The following is a 19,229-nucleotide window of genomic DNA, read 5'->3' on the forward strand; positions in this document are numbered from 1 at the left end:
AGGCTGCGCAGCTTCTTTCAGAACCCCCATAGCCGTGTTGATGTCACTGATCGGCTTGGAAAGGTCAGAGTTAGGTGGCGATGCCCATTTTGCAGCACTTGGCCTAGCCCACCCACCGTGGGTAGTCATATGTGGCTCCGTTGGGATAAAATCCCCACCACCAGCATAGGTTGGTTCTGCATGCGTGAAACGTGGAGCAGTAGCATGAGACTGTTTCACAGATTCTGTGAAGTATTCTGTGCTGACATCACTTGTTGGCTTGGAGTAGGTAGAATTCGGTGATGCACCATCCCATGCTGTTTTGTTATGTCGACCCCATCCTCTGTTGCTTCCGTGCATGCTGAAGTTGTCATCATTGTTGTATGTTTTACCATCATGATTTCGCCAATCATGGTCGTTGAAGTCATTGTCACTGCTATACCCTCCAGTATGGCCAGAAAGGTGTGTGGGTTTAGCAGTCTGACTCCTATTTGCTGGACTAAAAGGGCCAAACCGGGGTTTGATAGCTTCAGTGTGAACCTTGTTGAGGAATTCATCGACCTTCTGCGACCGGTTGTGAACTGGACTTGATGGTGAGTGCCACCTTTCTTCGACGACTTGATAACTCTCCAGTGGACCATGTGATTTGTGAGACACATGCTTGTGTTCTGAGCCAAAAGGTAAAAGACCATGCTCTTGAACAATTGTTTCAGTTGTTGTCACATAGAAATCTGAGTTCTGCTGACCAGCCTGACCATATGAAACAACCGGCCTTTTCCTCCCTTCAGCATCAACTATGATTGGCCGACACACATGATCTGAGGCATAGCTTGTTTTGCTCCAGCCATCAGTTGCCGGTGCATCGCAGACAGAAGAGTATCTGAATGGAAAATTGTTCCCAGCCATCAATTTAATTGGTGTTGAAGCCTTCCTTTGTTAAAACACGGTAACAAATTTCCGTTGCTTATAAATGATGCTACTAAGTATTTCCTCTTATATAGAAACTTCGTAAAAGGATCGAATGCTTCATTCTGCACTTGTAGATTCCCTTGTGTGTGTTTTTTTTTGATAGAATCAGATTCTGTATGTTGATGGATTCAATGTTTCCCCAGAGCTGGAAAATTCTTTTGAAAAGAACCATTCCGCAGAATACAGATATGATGCATTCATATCAAAATGTCCAATGAAAGTTTGAGTTGTCTATTCTTGAAACCTTTTCACCTATACCACTCAATAAAAGTTTTAGAATCAAGTCCTGCTCTATCTAGATTATGACCTCCAATACTTGCAGGACCGTCGAATTTCTCCCGCTTTAGTTTCCATCCGTAACATTAGTTTCTCCAGCTTTATTATTTTATCTTGCGATTGCCATGTTTCTTCTTCTTCTCCTTATTCTTTAGACCATTTTAGTGGCGGTTGTAACATCCAAAAAAAAAAAAAATAGTTTGTTGTGCGATCGAGGTAAGTATAGTTAATTATATTTATATATAATTATTGCTAAATGTGAATTTTTATGTAGTTGACATTGGTATTGGTGTTTTGATGTATGATAAATTATATGTTAGTTGATGCGTTGATTATATTTTGCCGTATTTGTTTTGAGTGTAATATAATTGGATTATGTGATGGTGAGATTGATGGATATTCTGCATAGTGCATACATGTTTGTCAGTATTTAGTTATGATCGATGAGACAGTTTGAGAATTAAATTTTGATATTAATTAAAGAAGTTGACAGTTGCTTACCTAGAACTGATAATATCCAATGGTTTAGAGATGCAACGATTAAATTGTGAAATGATGAGATAAAGGATGTGATCAAAGATTTGCTAGGCACTTCGGTGCCGGGATATTCTCGAAAGCATAGAATATTCTGTGCGTTTTGCTAGACACTGGGGTGGTGTCGGGATAATAATGTGTTTGGTATCTTGTGCGATGTATATTATTAATGTGATTGTGATGGCCGGCAAACCATTGGATATGATTCAGCTAGGTTAAGCGGGGCCCTAATTAAATAAAATTAATAGATTATGATTTACTTTGTCTGATTGTATTTATGGGTTTTGAATATGAGAGTTAATGAATTTATAGTTTGATTTAATGATTTATGATATGTTTTACTTGTTGTTTTTATATATATAAATATAATTATCTATATTCTATTGAGTAGGCAGCTCACCCCTTGCCACCTATTTTTCAGGAGATAGGCCGCAGTGACTCATCCATTTAGGTTCGTGCAGTCAGTCGATTGGTCTCATTAGATGGGTCAATGGTGTCATCTGGATTTGAATTTTATTTAAGTATAAACTTTTATCCTTTTATGAACAATAAATTAAAATTTTCGAAATTAGCATCTAGCTTTCTGTTTTAAAATCGATATTTGCAAATTAATGAAATTGTATTATTTCGAGGTTGTTAATAAATGTTTGAACTGGAAATTTTATGAGATTAAATTTGAATTAAGTTTTTGAGTTAATTTTTAATATAAATTTAAGAGGAGTGCCACATTTAATGGTATCAGAGCGGGTATACGTTTCAGGTTACCCGACATATTTTTAAAGAGAGTTATTAAAGGATGATATTTTATAATGAAGATAGTTAGTATGGATGAGTCAGTAGAGTCGGCAGAGTTAGTTTCGTTTCATAACAGTCTCTAATTATATTATTGTCATTATGATAGGTTCTTTTATTTGTGTTTGTTCGTAATTGGTATTCATTCTATGAGAATGTTATTTTATTCATACATAAAATCGAAACCTTTTATTTTAAATACTGATGATTTAAAATTCAATAATTTATTTTATATAGAATATAAGTTGGTCAACCTATGATTTGCTATATTTAGTGAGAATGAGATTCGTAATATTAGATTTCATGTTTGTTTGTTTTTAGAAATTGTGTTTTAAATTGACTTTCGGCTTAATTATTAATGTGAAATTAGTTTCAAATTAATTGGTAATGAGACGAGAATTTATTAAGACTTTTGAAATTTTAAATTCAATGCCTGTCTTTGATAAAATTAAATTTTATTTATTATAACGTCGAAAAAAAATTAATTTGCTTGGAAATTTGTTAATTGAATTAAGAGAATGATTAGTGATGGAGTCTGCCTTCTGAACCGGTGAGTGAACCTGCAAAACAGGGTAGAAGCTAACCGGACGGTGGTTGTCCGATTAACTCTCCGATGCTAAAGTCAGTCTAGAGCTTTGAGCAGCGTTTTGAGTATATGAATATAATTGTGATTCTAGGCATACCTCGTGCTCCTTTTATAGTAGTCGAATATACCTAGTAGAGTTGTATTTGGCAGGTGAATCCTACTTTATTGGGATTCGGCAATATCGTAGAGATTCTCCTAATTTGTCGGGATCTACCTTAATCTGATAAGAGTCCTATTTAGGAACGTCTTCCTAAATAGTCTTATCTTCCTAAAGTAGAGCTTATCCTTCCATATGTAGTGTTTGTGTCCGAATAGGACAACACTTCCATAATTAGTCGATTATCCGAATCCCGGACCTGACGCGCTTTCGGCGGATCATGTGGGATTCGGTCTTTATTAGCATGTCACCGAATCTTAGAGATTCGGCATCTCCTTCATATCTTCCGATCTTCAGGGGGAGTCCGGTATCGCCTGAGAGTGGATCTCCTGCAACTCGGCTCCATTATACTTACAATAGGATTCGGTATCCATCATTAGCCCCCCCGCAAGTGAGCTGAAGTAGTTTGGCATTTATGCCTTAGTGGATTTTAGCTCTTTTGGAGCTGAGTTCTTTTATACGGGCGAGTCGTTTTATATTCCGGGCGAGTCGTTTCATATGTTTGTGGGTGACGTTTCTTCTTTAGTAAGATTCTGTGTTGCCACATGTCGGCATTTAGTGATTCAACGGTTAATGATTCAAAAACTTTTTGTATTTAATCTCTTTGCATTTCTTCTTTTCCCTCTCACTTACTTTTCGAATTTATTCTTATTTCTTGCAGCTATTTCCTTTTCGTTCTTTGTTTGATTATTTGATTCTTCGTGACTTGTTTCCTCCAGATTTTTCAGGTATGTTCTCTTTCGTCGCTTGGATGTTTAATATGGTTTTCTTCTTTGTATATATTCTCCATGATTTATATTCTGGAAATTCCCTTTCTGTACTTGGTGTTCTTCGATGTGTTCTTCAACGTGTTCTTCAATATATTTTTTGTTTGATCCTTATTCTGTGTTTATGTTTGTGATTTCCTGTTCTAGGATGCCTCTTAGTCGAGTGGAAGATGCATGCGCTGCTATGGCTTTTACCCGATCAAAGTTTCGTAGGGATGAAGTCTTAGATATCTATTTTAAGTATAGCTTTCCTTTCGATTATAGGGTAATATTACCTGGTGCCGATATGGCTGCTTCCGATTCTCCAGGATCTTCTTGTAGAGCGGTTCTCTTCGAAGAGCAATTTGCTGCTGGTCTTAGGTTTCCTTTAGATTCATTTTTAGTAGAAGTGTGTAGGGATTTAAAGGTTGCTCTGGGACAACTTTATCCTGGTACGATTAAAGTAGTGCTCGCCTTTTCGGAGGCGTGTAGGCTCCGGGGTTATGCCCCTTCTCTCAAAGTGTTGTATCATTTTGTAGATTTTAGGAAGTGTGATGGTTGCTTCGTTTTCGCCCTTGGCAGAGAAGGGCGATCTCGTATTTATCTTCCTTGCCTAACCAGTCGCTGGCGAAGGCGTTTCTTTATTGTTTATCATAAATTTGCTTTTCTTCATTTTTCGGATGGTTTTTCTTCTCACCAAGTTCGGAGCTGTCCGTCTCCTTTAAGTTTATCCGAGTCAAAGCTTGCTTTCGACATATCTTCCTGTGGTGTTGTATCGCGTCCCATTCTAGATGTCTTGGTCAATAGTCATCTTCGGCGTCGATGGTTTCCTTTGGAGGATCCTCCTCGAGGCTTGGCGGATCTTTGCTACTCTTTTGTTCAAGGTATATTAATTTGCTTAAGTTCTTTTTGATGTTTCTTTTGTAGGATGTCTTCTTCTTCTGACGATTTCCTTTCCGGGTTTCAAGTAGATTTGGATGTTCCGATGGGTGGTCCTGATGTTCCTATCGCCAATATTATTCCTGGCGACATTGACGTGGATGTGGCTCCTGTTGATATTCCCGTAGCTCCCGTTGAGATAACGTTCCCTGCGGGTGGCGAGGTTATTGTTGTAGATGATGATGATGACTTGGCTGATCCGGTAGGTGACGAGGCGGTTCCGTCGCTACTTCCCCCTCTAGCATCATCTACCGTCTCAGGGGGAGTTGGGGGTGTGGCTTCAGAGGGGCCGGTTGTTGCTGATTCGGGAGGGATTTCTCTAGGTCGAGACCCGGATTCTCCGTCTAGGAAAAGACGTCGAGTTGGCGATGGTTCTCCATCGAGGGAGAGTTTTCCTGGAAACTCTTCTTCTGCTCCAGATTTCCGATCTGGCTTGTTTTCATGGTTTCTCTGTAAGTGCTTTCTTTCTTGAATATAATATGTTTTTTTGTATTCAGTTGTTTTCTTATTTGTTTATTTCTGGTGTTTGTAGGCTCTTCAATCTGTTCTGGTGTTGAACGACCGCGGACAGTGTGCCGAGGAGGAGGTCGAACGTCTGTCTTCTCTTTTGGCGACTTCCGAGTCTGAAAGGGCGAAATTGAAGGTCTCTTTGGAAGAGCATGATTCCCTTCTGGCGCAGCTCAAGGCGCAGGATGCGATTAATGATCGCCAAGTGAAAGTGATCGAGAAGAAAACCGATGACTTGACTCAAGAGATTGAGGAGCTTATTCGAATCAATTCCCTTGTTGGTGGGGAGAGGGACAGTCTAAGATCGGAGGTTGAAGGTCTCCACATCCGTCTGCTAGATACGAAAGCTTTTTACTCTGCTTTGATAAGCGAGTATCGTCTTGCGATTGGGAGGAAGCTTCTAGAGCAGAATCCTAATATTGATCTTTCTGGGGTTAACGGGTTGGATCTGATAGGAATATTTTACTCCTATATTTAAGGTCTATTTTACTCGGTTTTTCATCATGCGTAGTATTATTTTTATACATTATTTGGCGTTTTTATGTTTAATAGTGTTTGTTAGTGTTTCAGTGGAAATTAGGTGAAAAACGACTATTTGGGGCAAATTTATGGTGGATTGCGGGTACGAGTAAAGCGTAGCTTGCGGACGAAGAAATTGAAGTTTCACGAACGAGATTGAGCAAAAATAGGTTGTTCCCGTTCGAAACAAAGGTTTCTCGAACGGGAACCATGCAGAATGAGCATGAGTCTCGAACGAGAAGGACTTGTCTCGTTCGGGACTCAAGAAAGAATCAACATCTCAAAGCTCTCGGTTTACGTTTTTTCGAACGTGAATAAGGCTCCCGTTCGGGAACCATGTTAAAATTGGGCATGTCACGAACGGAACTATGGTTTCCCGAACGGGAAAGAAGGAAATTACGCGTGCAGCAGACTTTGAATTGGACTGAAATTCTTCCTCAAATCACAATTACAACTCCTATTACAAATTGATTTGTAATACGAATTAGAAGACTCCGGAACTTCTCCTACTATATAAAGACCTTGTACTAGACTCAATTTATGTATGTAGAATAATTTAGAATACATAAGTTTTAATTATTTTCTCTTAGATTAGCGTTTTAGTTTTCTGTTTCTCAGCAGTTTATAAGTAGTTTATAATTAGTTTCTGCAAGACGATTGTTGAAGATTTCAAGCTTAATCAAGACGATTCTCTCCGAAATTGACAACTCTGGTATTTATTGTTTAATTATGCTTTCTTCTTCATCATCCTTCTTGTTTTGTTTCAGTTTTAATATGAGTAACTAAAACCCTTGTTCAAAGGTTGATATGAACTTATAAATTGGTAATTACTTTGATTGGATGGATTAGTATTAATTCGTGTCTTAATTATTAATCTTATTGCTTGAATTAAATTAGCTACTTAGTTCATGAGTTTGTGTTTAGTTAACTAATTGAGAGATTGTTAATTAAATAGACATAGGTAATTAAGAACTTAGAGAAAAACGCCGTGAGAGCGGGTTGGAATTTAGGTAGTCATTGAGTTTGCTTCATAATTATAATTTGATTATTTAATTCAGTTTTAATATTGTGAGAGCGAGTTGATAATTGGTTAGTTAATTAGGTTATGATTTTATTCGGATCTTTGAGGCTTGAGAGGGCGGGATTCGGTGCTTTAGAATAGCTCGATTCGCGATAAAATCGCTAAGAAATCCTATTCCATAATTTTACTTATTTATTTGGGATTATCAATCCTTGAGCTTTTTAATCTTATTGTTTTAAATCATATTTTATTATTTGTTTTCAGTTTATATTAGTTTAATTAAATTACAAAATCCTATTGATTTTTCTAGCTAGCCGATTAAAGAATATTTGAAATTAGTGATTAAGTCCATTGTCTCCGTGGGATCGATACTTGGTCTTCCAAGTTATATTACTTGCGCGATATCGTACACTTGCGATTATTTGCCAACAAGTTTTTGGCGCCGTTGCCGGGGACAATTGCGTACTTAATAAATTAAGAGTATTATATTCTTGATTGTGTTCGCCTTTATTTTCTGTATTTTCTATTTGATTTTTGTGTTTGTTGGATTTTACGTTGGGTGTTCTTGTTTTTGGGTGTGCAGGAAATTTGATATTTGTTGGTTTATCCTCATTGTTTTTTGGTGTACCTATTCTGAAAAGAGTAATGGCATGGAATCAAAATTATATGCAGTACCGAAATTTTCAGTATAACTGTGAAATTTGTGGGGATTTTGGTCATACTCGAGCTGACTGTCATGTACTCTATCCAGATTGGAATGGACATGCCAACTATATGGGTGATCAATGGCAAGCTAGTGAAACTTATGGTTGGAACGATACTTGGGAGAACTTCAATGAAAATTTGAACTTTAATTCAAGTTATCACCCACATCAAAACGAATGGGATTTCAATTCCAACTTTGATAATGAACCACAACAATCACCGGATTTTCTGCAAAATTGGAATGTGGATGAAGGAAGCAAGATTGACGAATTCATTGAGGAGATGAGAACCGGTTTCCAAAATCAAGCCGCGGTCAACCACCGTCTTGAGACGCAAATTTCTCAATTGGCTATTTTGATTCAAAATATAGCTCAAGATGGTCTACCATCTACAACAGAATCAAATCTAAAAGAGCAAGTAAAAGTAATTGAGCTTCGAAGCGGAAAATCACTTGACAGTCCATATGTTACGAAGGTGGTTCAAGTTGACGATGTGCCAATCAATAGTGACGATGAGATGGCTGAAACTCCATATGTCAATGCCTTAGTTGGACATCATCCAACAAAGGTACATGTAGATGCCGAAAAAGAACAGTGTGAGGATGGTGAACTTGAAACTCCGATTTTCCACCCAATTACAACATCCATGAGCTTAAATAATGAAAGTGGAGAGCAATTTGGTATTACGGTACTCTACAAGGAATTTAATAAAACCTTTGATTTTAAAGATCCATTCTTAGAAGGGTTTGATTCCGAGTATGATGGAAATAATACTAAATATATGCTTCATACTCCTCATGTTCCCTACTATAGAGTACAAGCATACTCTATATCATCCGAGTTTTATTTGAAGGAGCCAACAAGGAAAAAGAGGAAGAAGATGCTACCAAGACGGCTTCCTCATGTTAGGTTGTATTTTTAGCAACCTTACGCGAAGAGGTATTATTTTCCTTTCATTTTACACTCATGTTTTTCAATTTTTTTATTTCATTACACTGAGGACATTGCATGAAATAGTGTGAGGATGGAGAAAATCATATCGTTTAGTTAGGATTTTTATTTCTTTACTATTGTTTCTTTATTTATGTTTTCTTAGGTTTAGTTTGTGTTTTTTTTATTATTGTTGTTTTTCTTGTGTTTTCATGCTTTAGTAGATTGTATTAGGGTGTTTCAGGATAGTCGTAGTTTTTTACAATGCCTTGTATCGCTTTAAATCTTTGTCTTTCAATTATGAAAAAAAGTGTTAGTTGATTTGGTGTTATCTTTTAAATTTGTCAATTTTAGATTTCCCCAAATTAATGAATGTATAAACGCGGCTTCTTAATTCGACAATTGATAAGTGATGCTTGCTTAATGACTTAATAATTCGTTGACATAATCCGATGAAATAAGGGTGAATTCAAAATTTAGACTTGTTCAAATCGTTGAAACATAATTGAAATAACTTGATGCGGATTCATGACATGTTGATTGTTTATTTTTATAGTCGTTTTTAAACTTTTGGCATAAGTAGCATAATTTAAGTAGGAATTGAGTTTATGGCATAACACTACACACTTTTGAGAGTTTTGAGCTTAATTTTCTTGTTGTGAGTGTTGATTTCATGTTTTATTCCTAGAACTTGCTCGGTGTCCGTTTAAAGTTACACGATTGAGTTTTCAACAATTAGATGATTATAGCAATTAGGTATACCCTTTCTTTTAGACCACTTAAATAGACTACCCTTTATCCCCTAGATTACACCAATTTGAGCCTTAAGCCTTTTTATTGTTTTTACCATATTTTACCCTTTACCGTTCTATGTTTTACCTCTTTTGTTTACCTTATCGACTTGATATATTATTTGTTATGATTATGATGAATATAGGTGATTAATAACTCAAGATTAGTGAAAAGAGAAAGTGAACTACATTGTGCTTAAAAGATAAAGTTACGCTTTAAAAGAAAAAAAAAGGATTGAAAAAGAAAAAAAATAAAAAAGAGATAGAAATTTGCAAGCAAAAAGCTTCAAAAAGAAGAAAAATTCTGAGATTGCAAAAAAGCAATGAGTAGAGCGTAAATTCAAAAATAAAAGAAAGTTAAGAGTTCATATAAACGCAAAAGCAGAGTTAGATCAACCTAGAAGTTAATAGTAGTAATAAATAGTGTATTAAGTTGATAATTAGCCTTTATTTTAACCTTTTTACCTACCCTTTACCTTAGCCACGTTACAACCCCAATAAAAGACCATATGATTTTTGTTGATTACCGAATCAAGTAGCGGAGTCCGGGACTGTGAGCAAGCTTATGGTGAGTATTCATGTTTTCAAGTGTGAGTTTTTCTTTTGATTATATATACCCTAAACACTTGTTATTATATTGATGCCATTAGCTCGGATTCTACTAAATTGTGCTATGATTTGTTTAAGTGGAAAAAATTGATTATTTTCCATGTCCCGCAAGTGATAGTGAAGCTTGAAGTGTGATTCAATTTGACCTTGTACTAATGAGTTAGTAACCGTTGTTATATTGAATTATGTCATAAAATTATTATTGTTATTTGATTGCATCATTATTTAGTTGTCGGTTTTAGAAGGTTGTTTTTCATATTATTCATAGGGTCGGGGATTTCTTTGATTGATTTATTGTTAAGTTATATGCTAAGGATTTCTAACATATTTTGTAGAGTAAGATTTATTTCTTGCTTGAGGACAAGCAAAGGTTAAGTGTGAGGAGGTTTGATAGGAGTATTTTACTCCTATATTTAAGGTCTATTTTACTCGGTTTTTCATCATGCGTAGTATTATTTTTATACATTATTTGGCGTTTTTATGTTTAATAGTGTTTGTTAGTGTTTCAGTGGAAATTAGGTGAAAAACGACTATTTGGGGCAAATTTATGGTGGATTGCGGGTACGAGTAAAGCGTAGCTTGCGGACGAAGAAATTGAAGTTTCACGAACGAGATTGAGCAAAAATAGGTTGTTCCCGTTCAAAACAAAGGTTTCTCGAACGGGAACCATGCAGAATGAGCATGAGTCTCGAACGAGAAGGACTTGTCTCGTTCGGGACTCAAGAAAGAATCAACATCTCAAAGCTCTCGGTTTACGTTTTTTCGAACGTGAATAAGGCTCCCGTTCGGGAACCATGTTAAAATTGGGCATGTCACGAACGGAACTATGGTTTCCCGAACGGGAAAGAAGGAAATTACGCGTGCAGCAGACTTTGAATTGGACTGAAATTCTTCCTCAAATCACAATTACAACTCCTATTACAAATTGATTTGTAATACGAATTAGAAGACTCCGGAACTTCTCCTACTATATAAAGACCTTGTACTAGACTCAATTTATGTATGTAGAATAATTTAGAATACATAAGTTTTAATTATTTTCTCTTAGATTAGCGTTTTAGTTTTCTGTTTCTCAGCAGTTTATAAGTAGTTTATAATTAGTTTCTGCAAGACGATTGTTGAAGATTTCAAGCTTAATCAAGACGATTCTCTCCGAAATTGACAACTCTGGTATTTATTGTTTAATTATGCTTTCTTCTTCATCATCCTTCTTGTTTTGTTTCAGTTTTAATATGAGTAACTAAAACCCTTGTTCAAAGGTTGATATGAACTTATAAATTGGTAATTACTTTGATTGGATGGATTAGTATTAATTCGTGTCTTAATTATTAATCTTATTGCTTGAATTAAATTAGCTACTTAGTTCATGAGTTTGTGTTTAGTTAACTAATTGAGAGATTGTTAATTAAATAGACATAGGTAATTAAGAACTTAGAGAAAAACGCCGTGAGAGCGGGTTGGAATTTAGGTAGTCATTGAGTTTGCTTCATAATTATAATTTGATTATTTAATTCAGTTTTAATATCGTGAGAGCGAGTTGATAATTGGTTAGTTAATTAGGTTATGATTTTATTCGGATCTTTGAGGCTTGAGAGGGCGGGATTCGGTGCTTTAGAATAGCTCGATTCGCGATAAAATCGCTAAGAAATCCTATTCCATAATTTTACTTATTTATTTGGGATTATCAATCCTTGAGCTTTTTAATCTTATTGTTTTAAATCATATTTTATTATTTGTTTTCAGTTTATATTAGTTTAATTAAATTACAAAATCCTATTGATTTTTCTAGCTAGCCGATTAAAGAATATTTGAAATTAGTGATTAAGTCCATTGTCTCCGTGGGATCGATACTTGGTCTTCCAAGTTATATTACTTGCGCGATATCGTACACTTGCGATTATTTGCCAACAAGTTTTTGGCGCCGTTGCCGGGGACAATTGCGTACTTAATAAATTAAGAGTATTATATTCTTGATTGTGTTCGCCTTTATTTTCTGTATTTTCTATTTGATTTTTGTGTTTGTTGGATTTTACGTTGGGTGTTCTTGTTTTTGGGTGTGCAGGAAATTTGATATTTGTTGGTTTATCCTCATTGTTTTTTGGTGTACCTATTCTGAAAAGAGTAATGGCATGGAATCAAAATTATATGCAGTACCGAAATTTTCAGTATAACTGTGAAATTTGTGGGGATTTCGGTCATACTCGAGCTGACTGTCATGTACTCTATCCAGATTGGAATGGACATGCCAACTATATGGGTGATCAATGGCAAGCTAGTGAAACTTATGGTTGGAACGATACTTGGGAGAACTTCAATGAAAATTTGAACTTTAATTCAAGTTATCACCCACATCAAAACGAATGGGATTTCAATTCCAACTTTGATAATGAACCACAACAATCACCGGATTTTCTGCAAAATTGGAATGTGGATGAAGGAAGCAAGATTGACGAATTCATTGAGGAGATGAGAACCGGTTTCCAAAATCAAGCCGCGGTCAACCACCGTCTTGAGACGCAAATTTCTCAATTGGCTATTTTGATTCAAAATATAGCTCAAGATGGTCTACCATCTACAACAGAATCAAATCTAAAAGAGCAAGTAAAAATAATTGAGCTTCGAAGCGGAAAATCACTTGACAGTCCATATGTTACGAAGGTGGTTCAAGTTGACGATGTGCCAATCAATAGTGACGATGAGATGGCTGAAACTCCATATGTCAATGCCTTAGTTGGACATCATCCAACAAAGGTACATGTAGATGCCGAAAAAGAACAGTGTGAGGATGGTGAACTTGAAACTCCGATTTTCCACCCAATTACAACATCCATGAGCTTAAATAATGAAAGTGGAGAGCAATTTGGTATTACGGTACTCTACAAGGAATTTAATAAAACCTTTGATTTTAAAGATCCATTCTTAGAAGGGTTTGATTCCGAGTATGATGGAAATAATACTAAATATATGCTTCATACTCCTCATGTTCCCTACTATAGAGTACAAGCATACTCTATATCATCCGAGTTTTATTTGAAGGAGCCAACAAGGAAAAAGAGGAAGAAGATGCTACCAAGACGGCTTCCTCATGTTAGGTTGTATTTTTAGCAACCTTACGCGAAGAGGTATTATTTTCCTTTCATTTTACACTCATGTTTTTCAATTTTTTTATTTCATTACACTGAGGACATTGCATGAAATAGTGTGAGGATGGAGAAAATCATATCGTTTAGTTAGGATTTTTATTTCTTTACTATTGTTTCTTTATTTATGTTTTCTTAGGTTTAGTTTGTGTTTTTTTTATTATTGTTGTTTTTCTTGTGTTTTCATGCTTTAGTAGATTGTATTAGGGTGTTTCAGGATAGTCGTAGTTTTTTACAATGCCTTGTATCGCTTTAAATCTTTGTCTTTCAATTATGAAAAAAAGTGTTAGTTGATTTGGTGTTATCTTTTAAATTTGTCAATTTTAGATTTCCCCAAATTAATGAATGTATAAACGCGGCTTCTTAATTCGACAATTGATAAGTGATGCTTGCTTAATGACTTAATAATTCGTTGACATAATCCGATGAAATAAGGGTGAATTCAAAATTTAGACTTGTTCAAATCGTTGAAACATAATTGAAATAACTTGATGCGGATTCATGACATGTTGATTGTTTATTTTTATAGTCGTTTTTAAACTTTTGGCATAAGTAGCATAATTTAAGTAGGAATTGAGTTTATGGCATAACACTACACACTTTTGAGAGTTTTGAGCTTAATTTTCTTGTTGTGAGTGTTGATTTCATGTTTTATTCCTAGAACTTGCTCGGTGTCCGTTTAAAGTTACACGATTGAGTTTTCAACAATTAGATGATTATAGCAATTAGGTATACCCTTTCTTTTAGACCACTTAAATAGACTACCCTTTATCCCCTAGATTACACCAATTTGAGCCTTAAGCCTTTTTATTGTTTTTACCATATTTTACCCTTTACCGTTCTATGTTTTACCTCTTTTGTTTACCTTATCGACTTGATATATTATTTGTTATGATTATGATGAATATAGGTGATTAATAACTCAAGATTAGTGAAAAGAGAAAGTGAACTACATTGTGCTTAAAAGATAAAGTTACGCTTTAAAAGGAAAAAAAAGGATTGAAAAAGAAAAAAAATAAAAAAGAGATAGAAATTTGCAAGCAAAAAGCTTCAAAAAGAAGAAAAATTCTGAGATTGCAAAAAAGCAATGAGTAGAGCGTAAATTCAAAAATAAAAGAAAGTTAAGAGTTCATATAAACGCAAAAGCAGAGTTAGATCAACCTAGAAGTTAATAGTAGTAATAAATAGTGTATTAAGTTGATAATTAGCCTTTATTTTAACCTTTTTACCTACCCTTTACCTTAGCCACGTTACAACCCCAATAAAAGACCATATGATTTTTGTTGATTACCGAATCAAGTAGCGGAGTCCGGGACTGTGAGCAAGCTTATGGTGAGTATTCATGTTTTCAAGTGTGAGTTTTTCTTTTGATTATATATACCCTAAACACTTGTTATTATATTGATGCCATTAGCTCGGATTCTACTAAATTGTGCTATGATTTGTTTAAGTGGAAAAAATTGATTATTTTCCATGTCCCGCAAGTGATAGTGAAGCTTGAAGTGTGATTCAATTTGACCTTGTACTAATGAGTTAGTAACCGTTGTTATATTGAATTATGTCATAAAATTATTATTGTTATTTGATTGCATCATTATTTAGTTGTCGGTTTTAGAAGGTTGTTTTTCATATTATTCATAGGGTCGGGGATTTCTTTGATTGATTTATTGTTAAGTTATATGCTAAGGATTTCTAACATATTTTGTAGAGTAAGATTTATTTCTTGCTTGAGGACAAGCAAAGGTTAAGTGTGAGGAGGTTTGATAGGAGTATTTTACTCCTATATTTAAGGTCTATTTTACTCGGTTTTTCATCATGCGTAGTATTATTTTTATACATTATTTGGCGTTTTTATGTTTAATAGTGTTTGTTAGTGTTTCAGTGGAAATTAGGTGAAAAACGACTATTTGGGGCAAATTTATGGTGGATTGCGGGTACGAGTAAAGCGTAGCTTGCGGACGAAGAAATTGAAGTTTCACGAACGAGATTGAGCAAAAATAGGTTGTTCCCGTTCGAAACAAAGGTTTCTCGAACGGGAACCATGCAGAATGAGCATGAGTCTCGAACGAGAAGGACTTGTCTTGTTCGGGACTCAAGAAAGAATCAACATCTCAAAGCTCTCGGTTTACGTTTTTTCAAACGTGAATAAGGCTCCCGTTCGGGAACCATGTTAAAATTGGGCATGTCACGAACGGAACTATGGTTTCCCGAACGGGAAAGAAGGAAATTACGCGTGCAGCAGACTTTGAATTGGACTGAAATTCTTCCTCAAATCACAATTACAACTCCTATTACAAATTGATTTGTAATACGAATTAGAAGACTCCGGAACTTCTCCTACTATATAAAGACCTTGTACTAGACTCAATTTATGTATGTAGAATAATTTAGAATACATAAGTTTTAATTATTTTCTCTTAGATTAGCGTTTTAGTTTTCTGTTTCTCAGCAGTTTATAAGTAGTTTATAATTAGTTTCTGCAAGACGATTGTTGAAGATTTCAAGCTTAATCAAGACGATTCTCTCCGAAATTGACAACTCTGGTATTTATTGTTTAATTATGCTTTCTTCTTCATCATCCTTCTTGTTTTGTTTCAGTTTTAATATGAGTAACTAAAACCCTTGTTCAAAGGTTGATATGAACTTATAAATTGGTAATTACTTGGATTGGATGGATTAGTATTAATTCGTGCCTTAATTATTAATCTTATTGCTTGAATTAAATTAGCTACTTAGTTCATGAGTTTGTGTTTAGTTAACTAATTGAGAGATTGTTAATTAAATAGACATAGGTAATTAAGAACTTAGAGAAAAACGCCGTGAGAGCGGGTTGGAATTTAGGTAGTCATTGAGTTTGCTTCATAATTATAATTTGATTATTTAATTCAGTTTTAATATCGTGAGAGCGAGTTGATAATTGGTTAGTTAATTAGGTTATGATTTTATTCGGATCTTTGAGGCTTGAGAGGGCGGGATTCGGTGCTTTAGAATAGCTCGATTCGCGATAAAATCGCTAAGAAATCCTATTCCATAATTTTACTTATTTATTTGGGATTATCAATCCTTGAGCTTTTTAATCTTATTGTTTTAAATCATATTTTATTATTTGTTTTCAGTTTATATTAGTTTAATTAAATTACAAAATCCTATTGATTTTTCTAGCTAGCCGATTAAAGAATATTTGAAATTAGTTGTTTAGTTCATTGTTCCTTGTGGGATCGATACTTGGTCTCCCAATCGTCTTGCGATTGGGAGGAAGCTTCTAGAGCAGAATCCTAATATTGATCTTTCTGGGGTTAACGGGTTGGATCCCCAGGCCATCGCCCGTGATCTTCTCGTCAAGATGTCTAAAGACCGCGTCTAGTAGTTTTTCTTTTGATTGTATTTGCTGATGTATTAATTTTGCTTTTTGTAATTCGCAATTTATGAATATATTTTCTTCGTGTTTCTTCGAAATGTGCTTTCGCCTTATATTAATTTTTATGTACTTGTCTTGCCTCGAGGGTTATTCTAAACCCTGTTCTTGGCGTTGCTTTTTATAGAGTTAATCTAAACTCTTTTATTTTTGTTTTTGTTTCGAGTTAATCTAAACTCTTTTTTGGCGATTTGCCTTTTCTGAGTTAATTTAAACTCATTTTTTAGCCTTTTGTGGCGATTTGCCTGGTTCGGCGATTTTGCTTTGAGTTATTTTAAACTCATTTTCTTGGCTTTTAACCTTTTGTGGCGATTTGCCTAGTTCGGCGATTTTGCCTTGAGTTAATTTTAACTCATTTTCTTGGCTCTTAGCCTTTTCTTTGAATTTGATCTTTATTTTTTCTTCTTTCATCTTTGATTTAATCATTCGTGGCTGTTCTTGATTTTTATTTCTTTATTGGTTCGTCTGGCTAATCAGATGGTAGCAAAATTGAACTTTTATTGATAAAAGATGGCATACAAAATATTAAAGATAGATTTGACGCCATCTGGTAAGACGGAAAGTCGTTACCGATGATGGGTCGTTTTCCGTTCCTATTCTTCCTTCTTTTCGGTCTTGTTTTCTTGGAGATCCACCACTGACTCGTCATAGCACTTCTTGGCTATTCCTTGGTCTCCTCTCAGCGTCACTACTCCCTTTTCGGTTGGTACTTTCATTGTCAACGCTCTTATGCTGGTTACTGCTGCCGAATCATGGAGGAAAGGCCTTCCTAGGATGGCATTGTATGTCAGTTCCATGTCCACTATGTTAAATAGTGACATGATTTTCTTATTTATTCCTCTTTCTGGGCCGATTATTACTTCCAAGGTGACTGCTCCCAGTGGAGTGATGGAGGGGCCACCGAGTCCTGATAGCGGAATTGGGACTCGGCGTAGCCTTGACGCTGTTCCTCCCAGCATTTTGTATGCTGCGTTTGTCATCAGGTTTACCGCGCTTCCTTCATCGATTAGGATTCGCTCCATGTTCCAATTTTCAATGATAATAGTCACTACCAAAGCATCGTTGTGGGGTGCTTTGACGTGTTCATAGTCTTCTACATCGAAGATCACTGGCGGCATGTGAGTTTCTCGTATGTTCATTACTTCCTTCCTCTGCTTCCTCCTGATCGTGGAGCTGCTATGTCCTCCACCGTTAATCATGTGTATGGTTCCCAGAATTTTGGACGGGCGCTCGTCTTCTTTTTCTTTCGGCTTGTCTTCTCTGTTTCTTTTTTCTCCCTTGTCATTGCTCTTCTCTTTTCGGGCCACAAATTTCCTCAGTTCGCCTGTGTCGATCATTCTTTCGATCTCGACCTTTTAGTCTCTGCAGCTATCAGTTTCATGTCCGTAATCGTCGTGAAATTTGCAGTACTTTCTGGTGTCTCTTACCTCTGCTTTCATCTTTGGTGGCCATACCACGTTTTTGACGTTTTCTTTGATCCACATGAGGACATTAGTTCGGCTGGTGTTTAGCGGAGTGAAGTTATTCTCGTCATCTCTGGGATCATATCTCGATTCATATCTTGTCTGGGGGACGAATCGTCTGCTTTCTTCGGGTCTTCCTCTCCTGTCATCAGGTTTGGACTTGGTTTTTTCTCTGGATCTCTCTTTCGATTCTTTTCCTTTTGCTTCCTTTCCGCGAATCGCCCTTCGCCCTTCGTCTAACTCGAAGTATTTCTGGGCTATGCCCATTAAGTTCGAGAAAGTTGTGGGTTTATTGACTAGCAGCTTGTCCACCAGCTTTTCGAATCGCGTCCCTTCTCGCAATGCTTCTGTCGCCATGTCGACGTTCAGGTTGTCTATCTTCATAGCTTGCTTGTTGAATCGTTCGATGTAGCTTCGCAGGGTTTCTCCTTCTTCTTGGATGCAGGCTCTCAGGATACTGGTAGTGGTTTTAGCTGGGATGTTTGTGAGATATCTATTAAGGAACTCTGTTGAAAGCGAAGCGAAGCTTTTGATCGAGCCTGGTTTTAATTTGTTATACCATCTCTGGGCCGTGCCCGTGAGTGTGGTAGGAAAAACCCTGCAAAGAATGGCGTCTGATACGCTGAGTAGCCCCATGGTCACTGTGAACCTAGAAGTATGGTCTCGGGGGTCTCCTTCCCCATTGAAAATTGGCAGGATCGGCAACTTCATGCTGTGCGGGATAGTTTCCTCCATGATCTCGGGCGAGAGGGGTGATCCTTTCAACCTGAGGTCGTCTATATCCAATTCTTCAGATTTTAGTTTTTTGAGCGCTTTGGCGATCTTCTCTTCTAAATCTTCTTCCACCACATATGTGGCTTTGCTTTTTTGGGGTGTCTCTGACGATTCGCCCTCTCCTTCTTGGTGTTTTTTCTTAGTTTGCTCTTTCCCTGCATCTCTTTCTTGTCGCTTACTCCTTGGCGGGGCGTCTTCTTTTTCCTTCTCCCTTCGTTTGTCTCTCTTTGAATTCAGACCGCTCCGGGCGTCCTCCTGGTTGTGCTCATTTCTGGGTGTCTCCGGTGATTCCTCGTTAGATTTGTCTCTGTTCGGACTTTCCTCGTCGCTGGTTCTATTTTCTCGCTGGTTTCTTGCTTCGTTTCTTTCTCCGTTCCC

The 19,229-nt window shown here is 36.3% G+C and overlaps 3 protein-coding genes across 4 annotated transcripts; all 3 read left to right on the top strand.

Annotated features, from left to right (window-relative positions):
* Positions 1–833: 833 nt before the first annotated feature.
* On the top strand, positions 834–6,593 carry LOC126674665 (uncharacterized). Of its 2 annotated transcripts, XM_050369148.2 has the most exons (5): positions 834–925; positions 3,955–4,021; positions 4,208–4,923; positions 5,011–5,430; positions 5,511–6,593. In XM_050369148.2, the coding sequence occupies exons 3-5, from the start codon at positions 4,209–4,211 to the stop codon at positions 5,603–5,605; spliced, it is 1,230 nt and encodes a 409-aa protein (XP_050225105.1). In that variant the 5' UTR covers positions 834–925; positions 3,955–4,021; position 4,208; the 3' UTR covers positions 5,606–6,593. The 2 variants fall into 2 exon arrangements, with proteins under 2 accessions (XP_050225105.1, XP_055961310.1); XM_056105335.1 differs by having other exon boundaries at positions 3,955–4,923.
* A 95-nt stretch (positions 6,594–6,688) lies between these two features.
* On the top strand, positions 6,689–11,106 carry LOC126674667 (uncharacterized). Its single transcript, XM_056105338.1, has 2 exons — positions 6,689–8,668; positions 10,569–11,106. The coding sequence occupies exon 1, from the start codon at positions 7,671–7,673 to the stop codon at positions 8,649–8,651; it is 981 nt and encodes a 326-aa protein (XP_055961313.1). The 5' UTR covers positions 6,689–7,670; the 3' UTR covers positions 8,652–8,668; positions 10,569–11,106.
* A 98-nt stretch (positions 11,107–11,204) lies between these two features.
* LOC130015366 (uncharacterized) lies at positions 11,205–15,619 on the top strand. The gene is made up of 2 exons (XM_056105336.1): positions 11,205–13,181; positions 15,082–15,619. The coding sequence occupies exon 1, from the start codon at positions 12,184–12,186 to the stop codon at positions 13,162–13,164; it is 981 nt and encodes a 326-aa protein (XP_055961311.1). The 5' UTR covers positions 11,205–12,183; the 3' UTR covers positions 13,165–13,181; positions 15,082–15,619.
* Positions 15,620–19,229: the final 3,610 nt, after the last annotated feature.

Source organism: Mercurialis annua, linkage group LG3, assembly GCF_937616625.2.
Source record: "Mercurialis annua linkage group LG3, ddMerAnnu1.2, whole genome shotgun sequence".
Classification (NCBI taxonomy): Eukaryota; Viridiplantae; Streptophyta; class Magnoliopsida; order Malpighiales; family Euphorbiaceae; genus Mercurialis; species Mercurialis annua.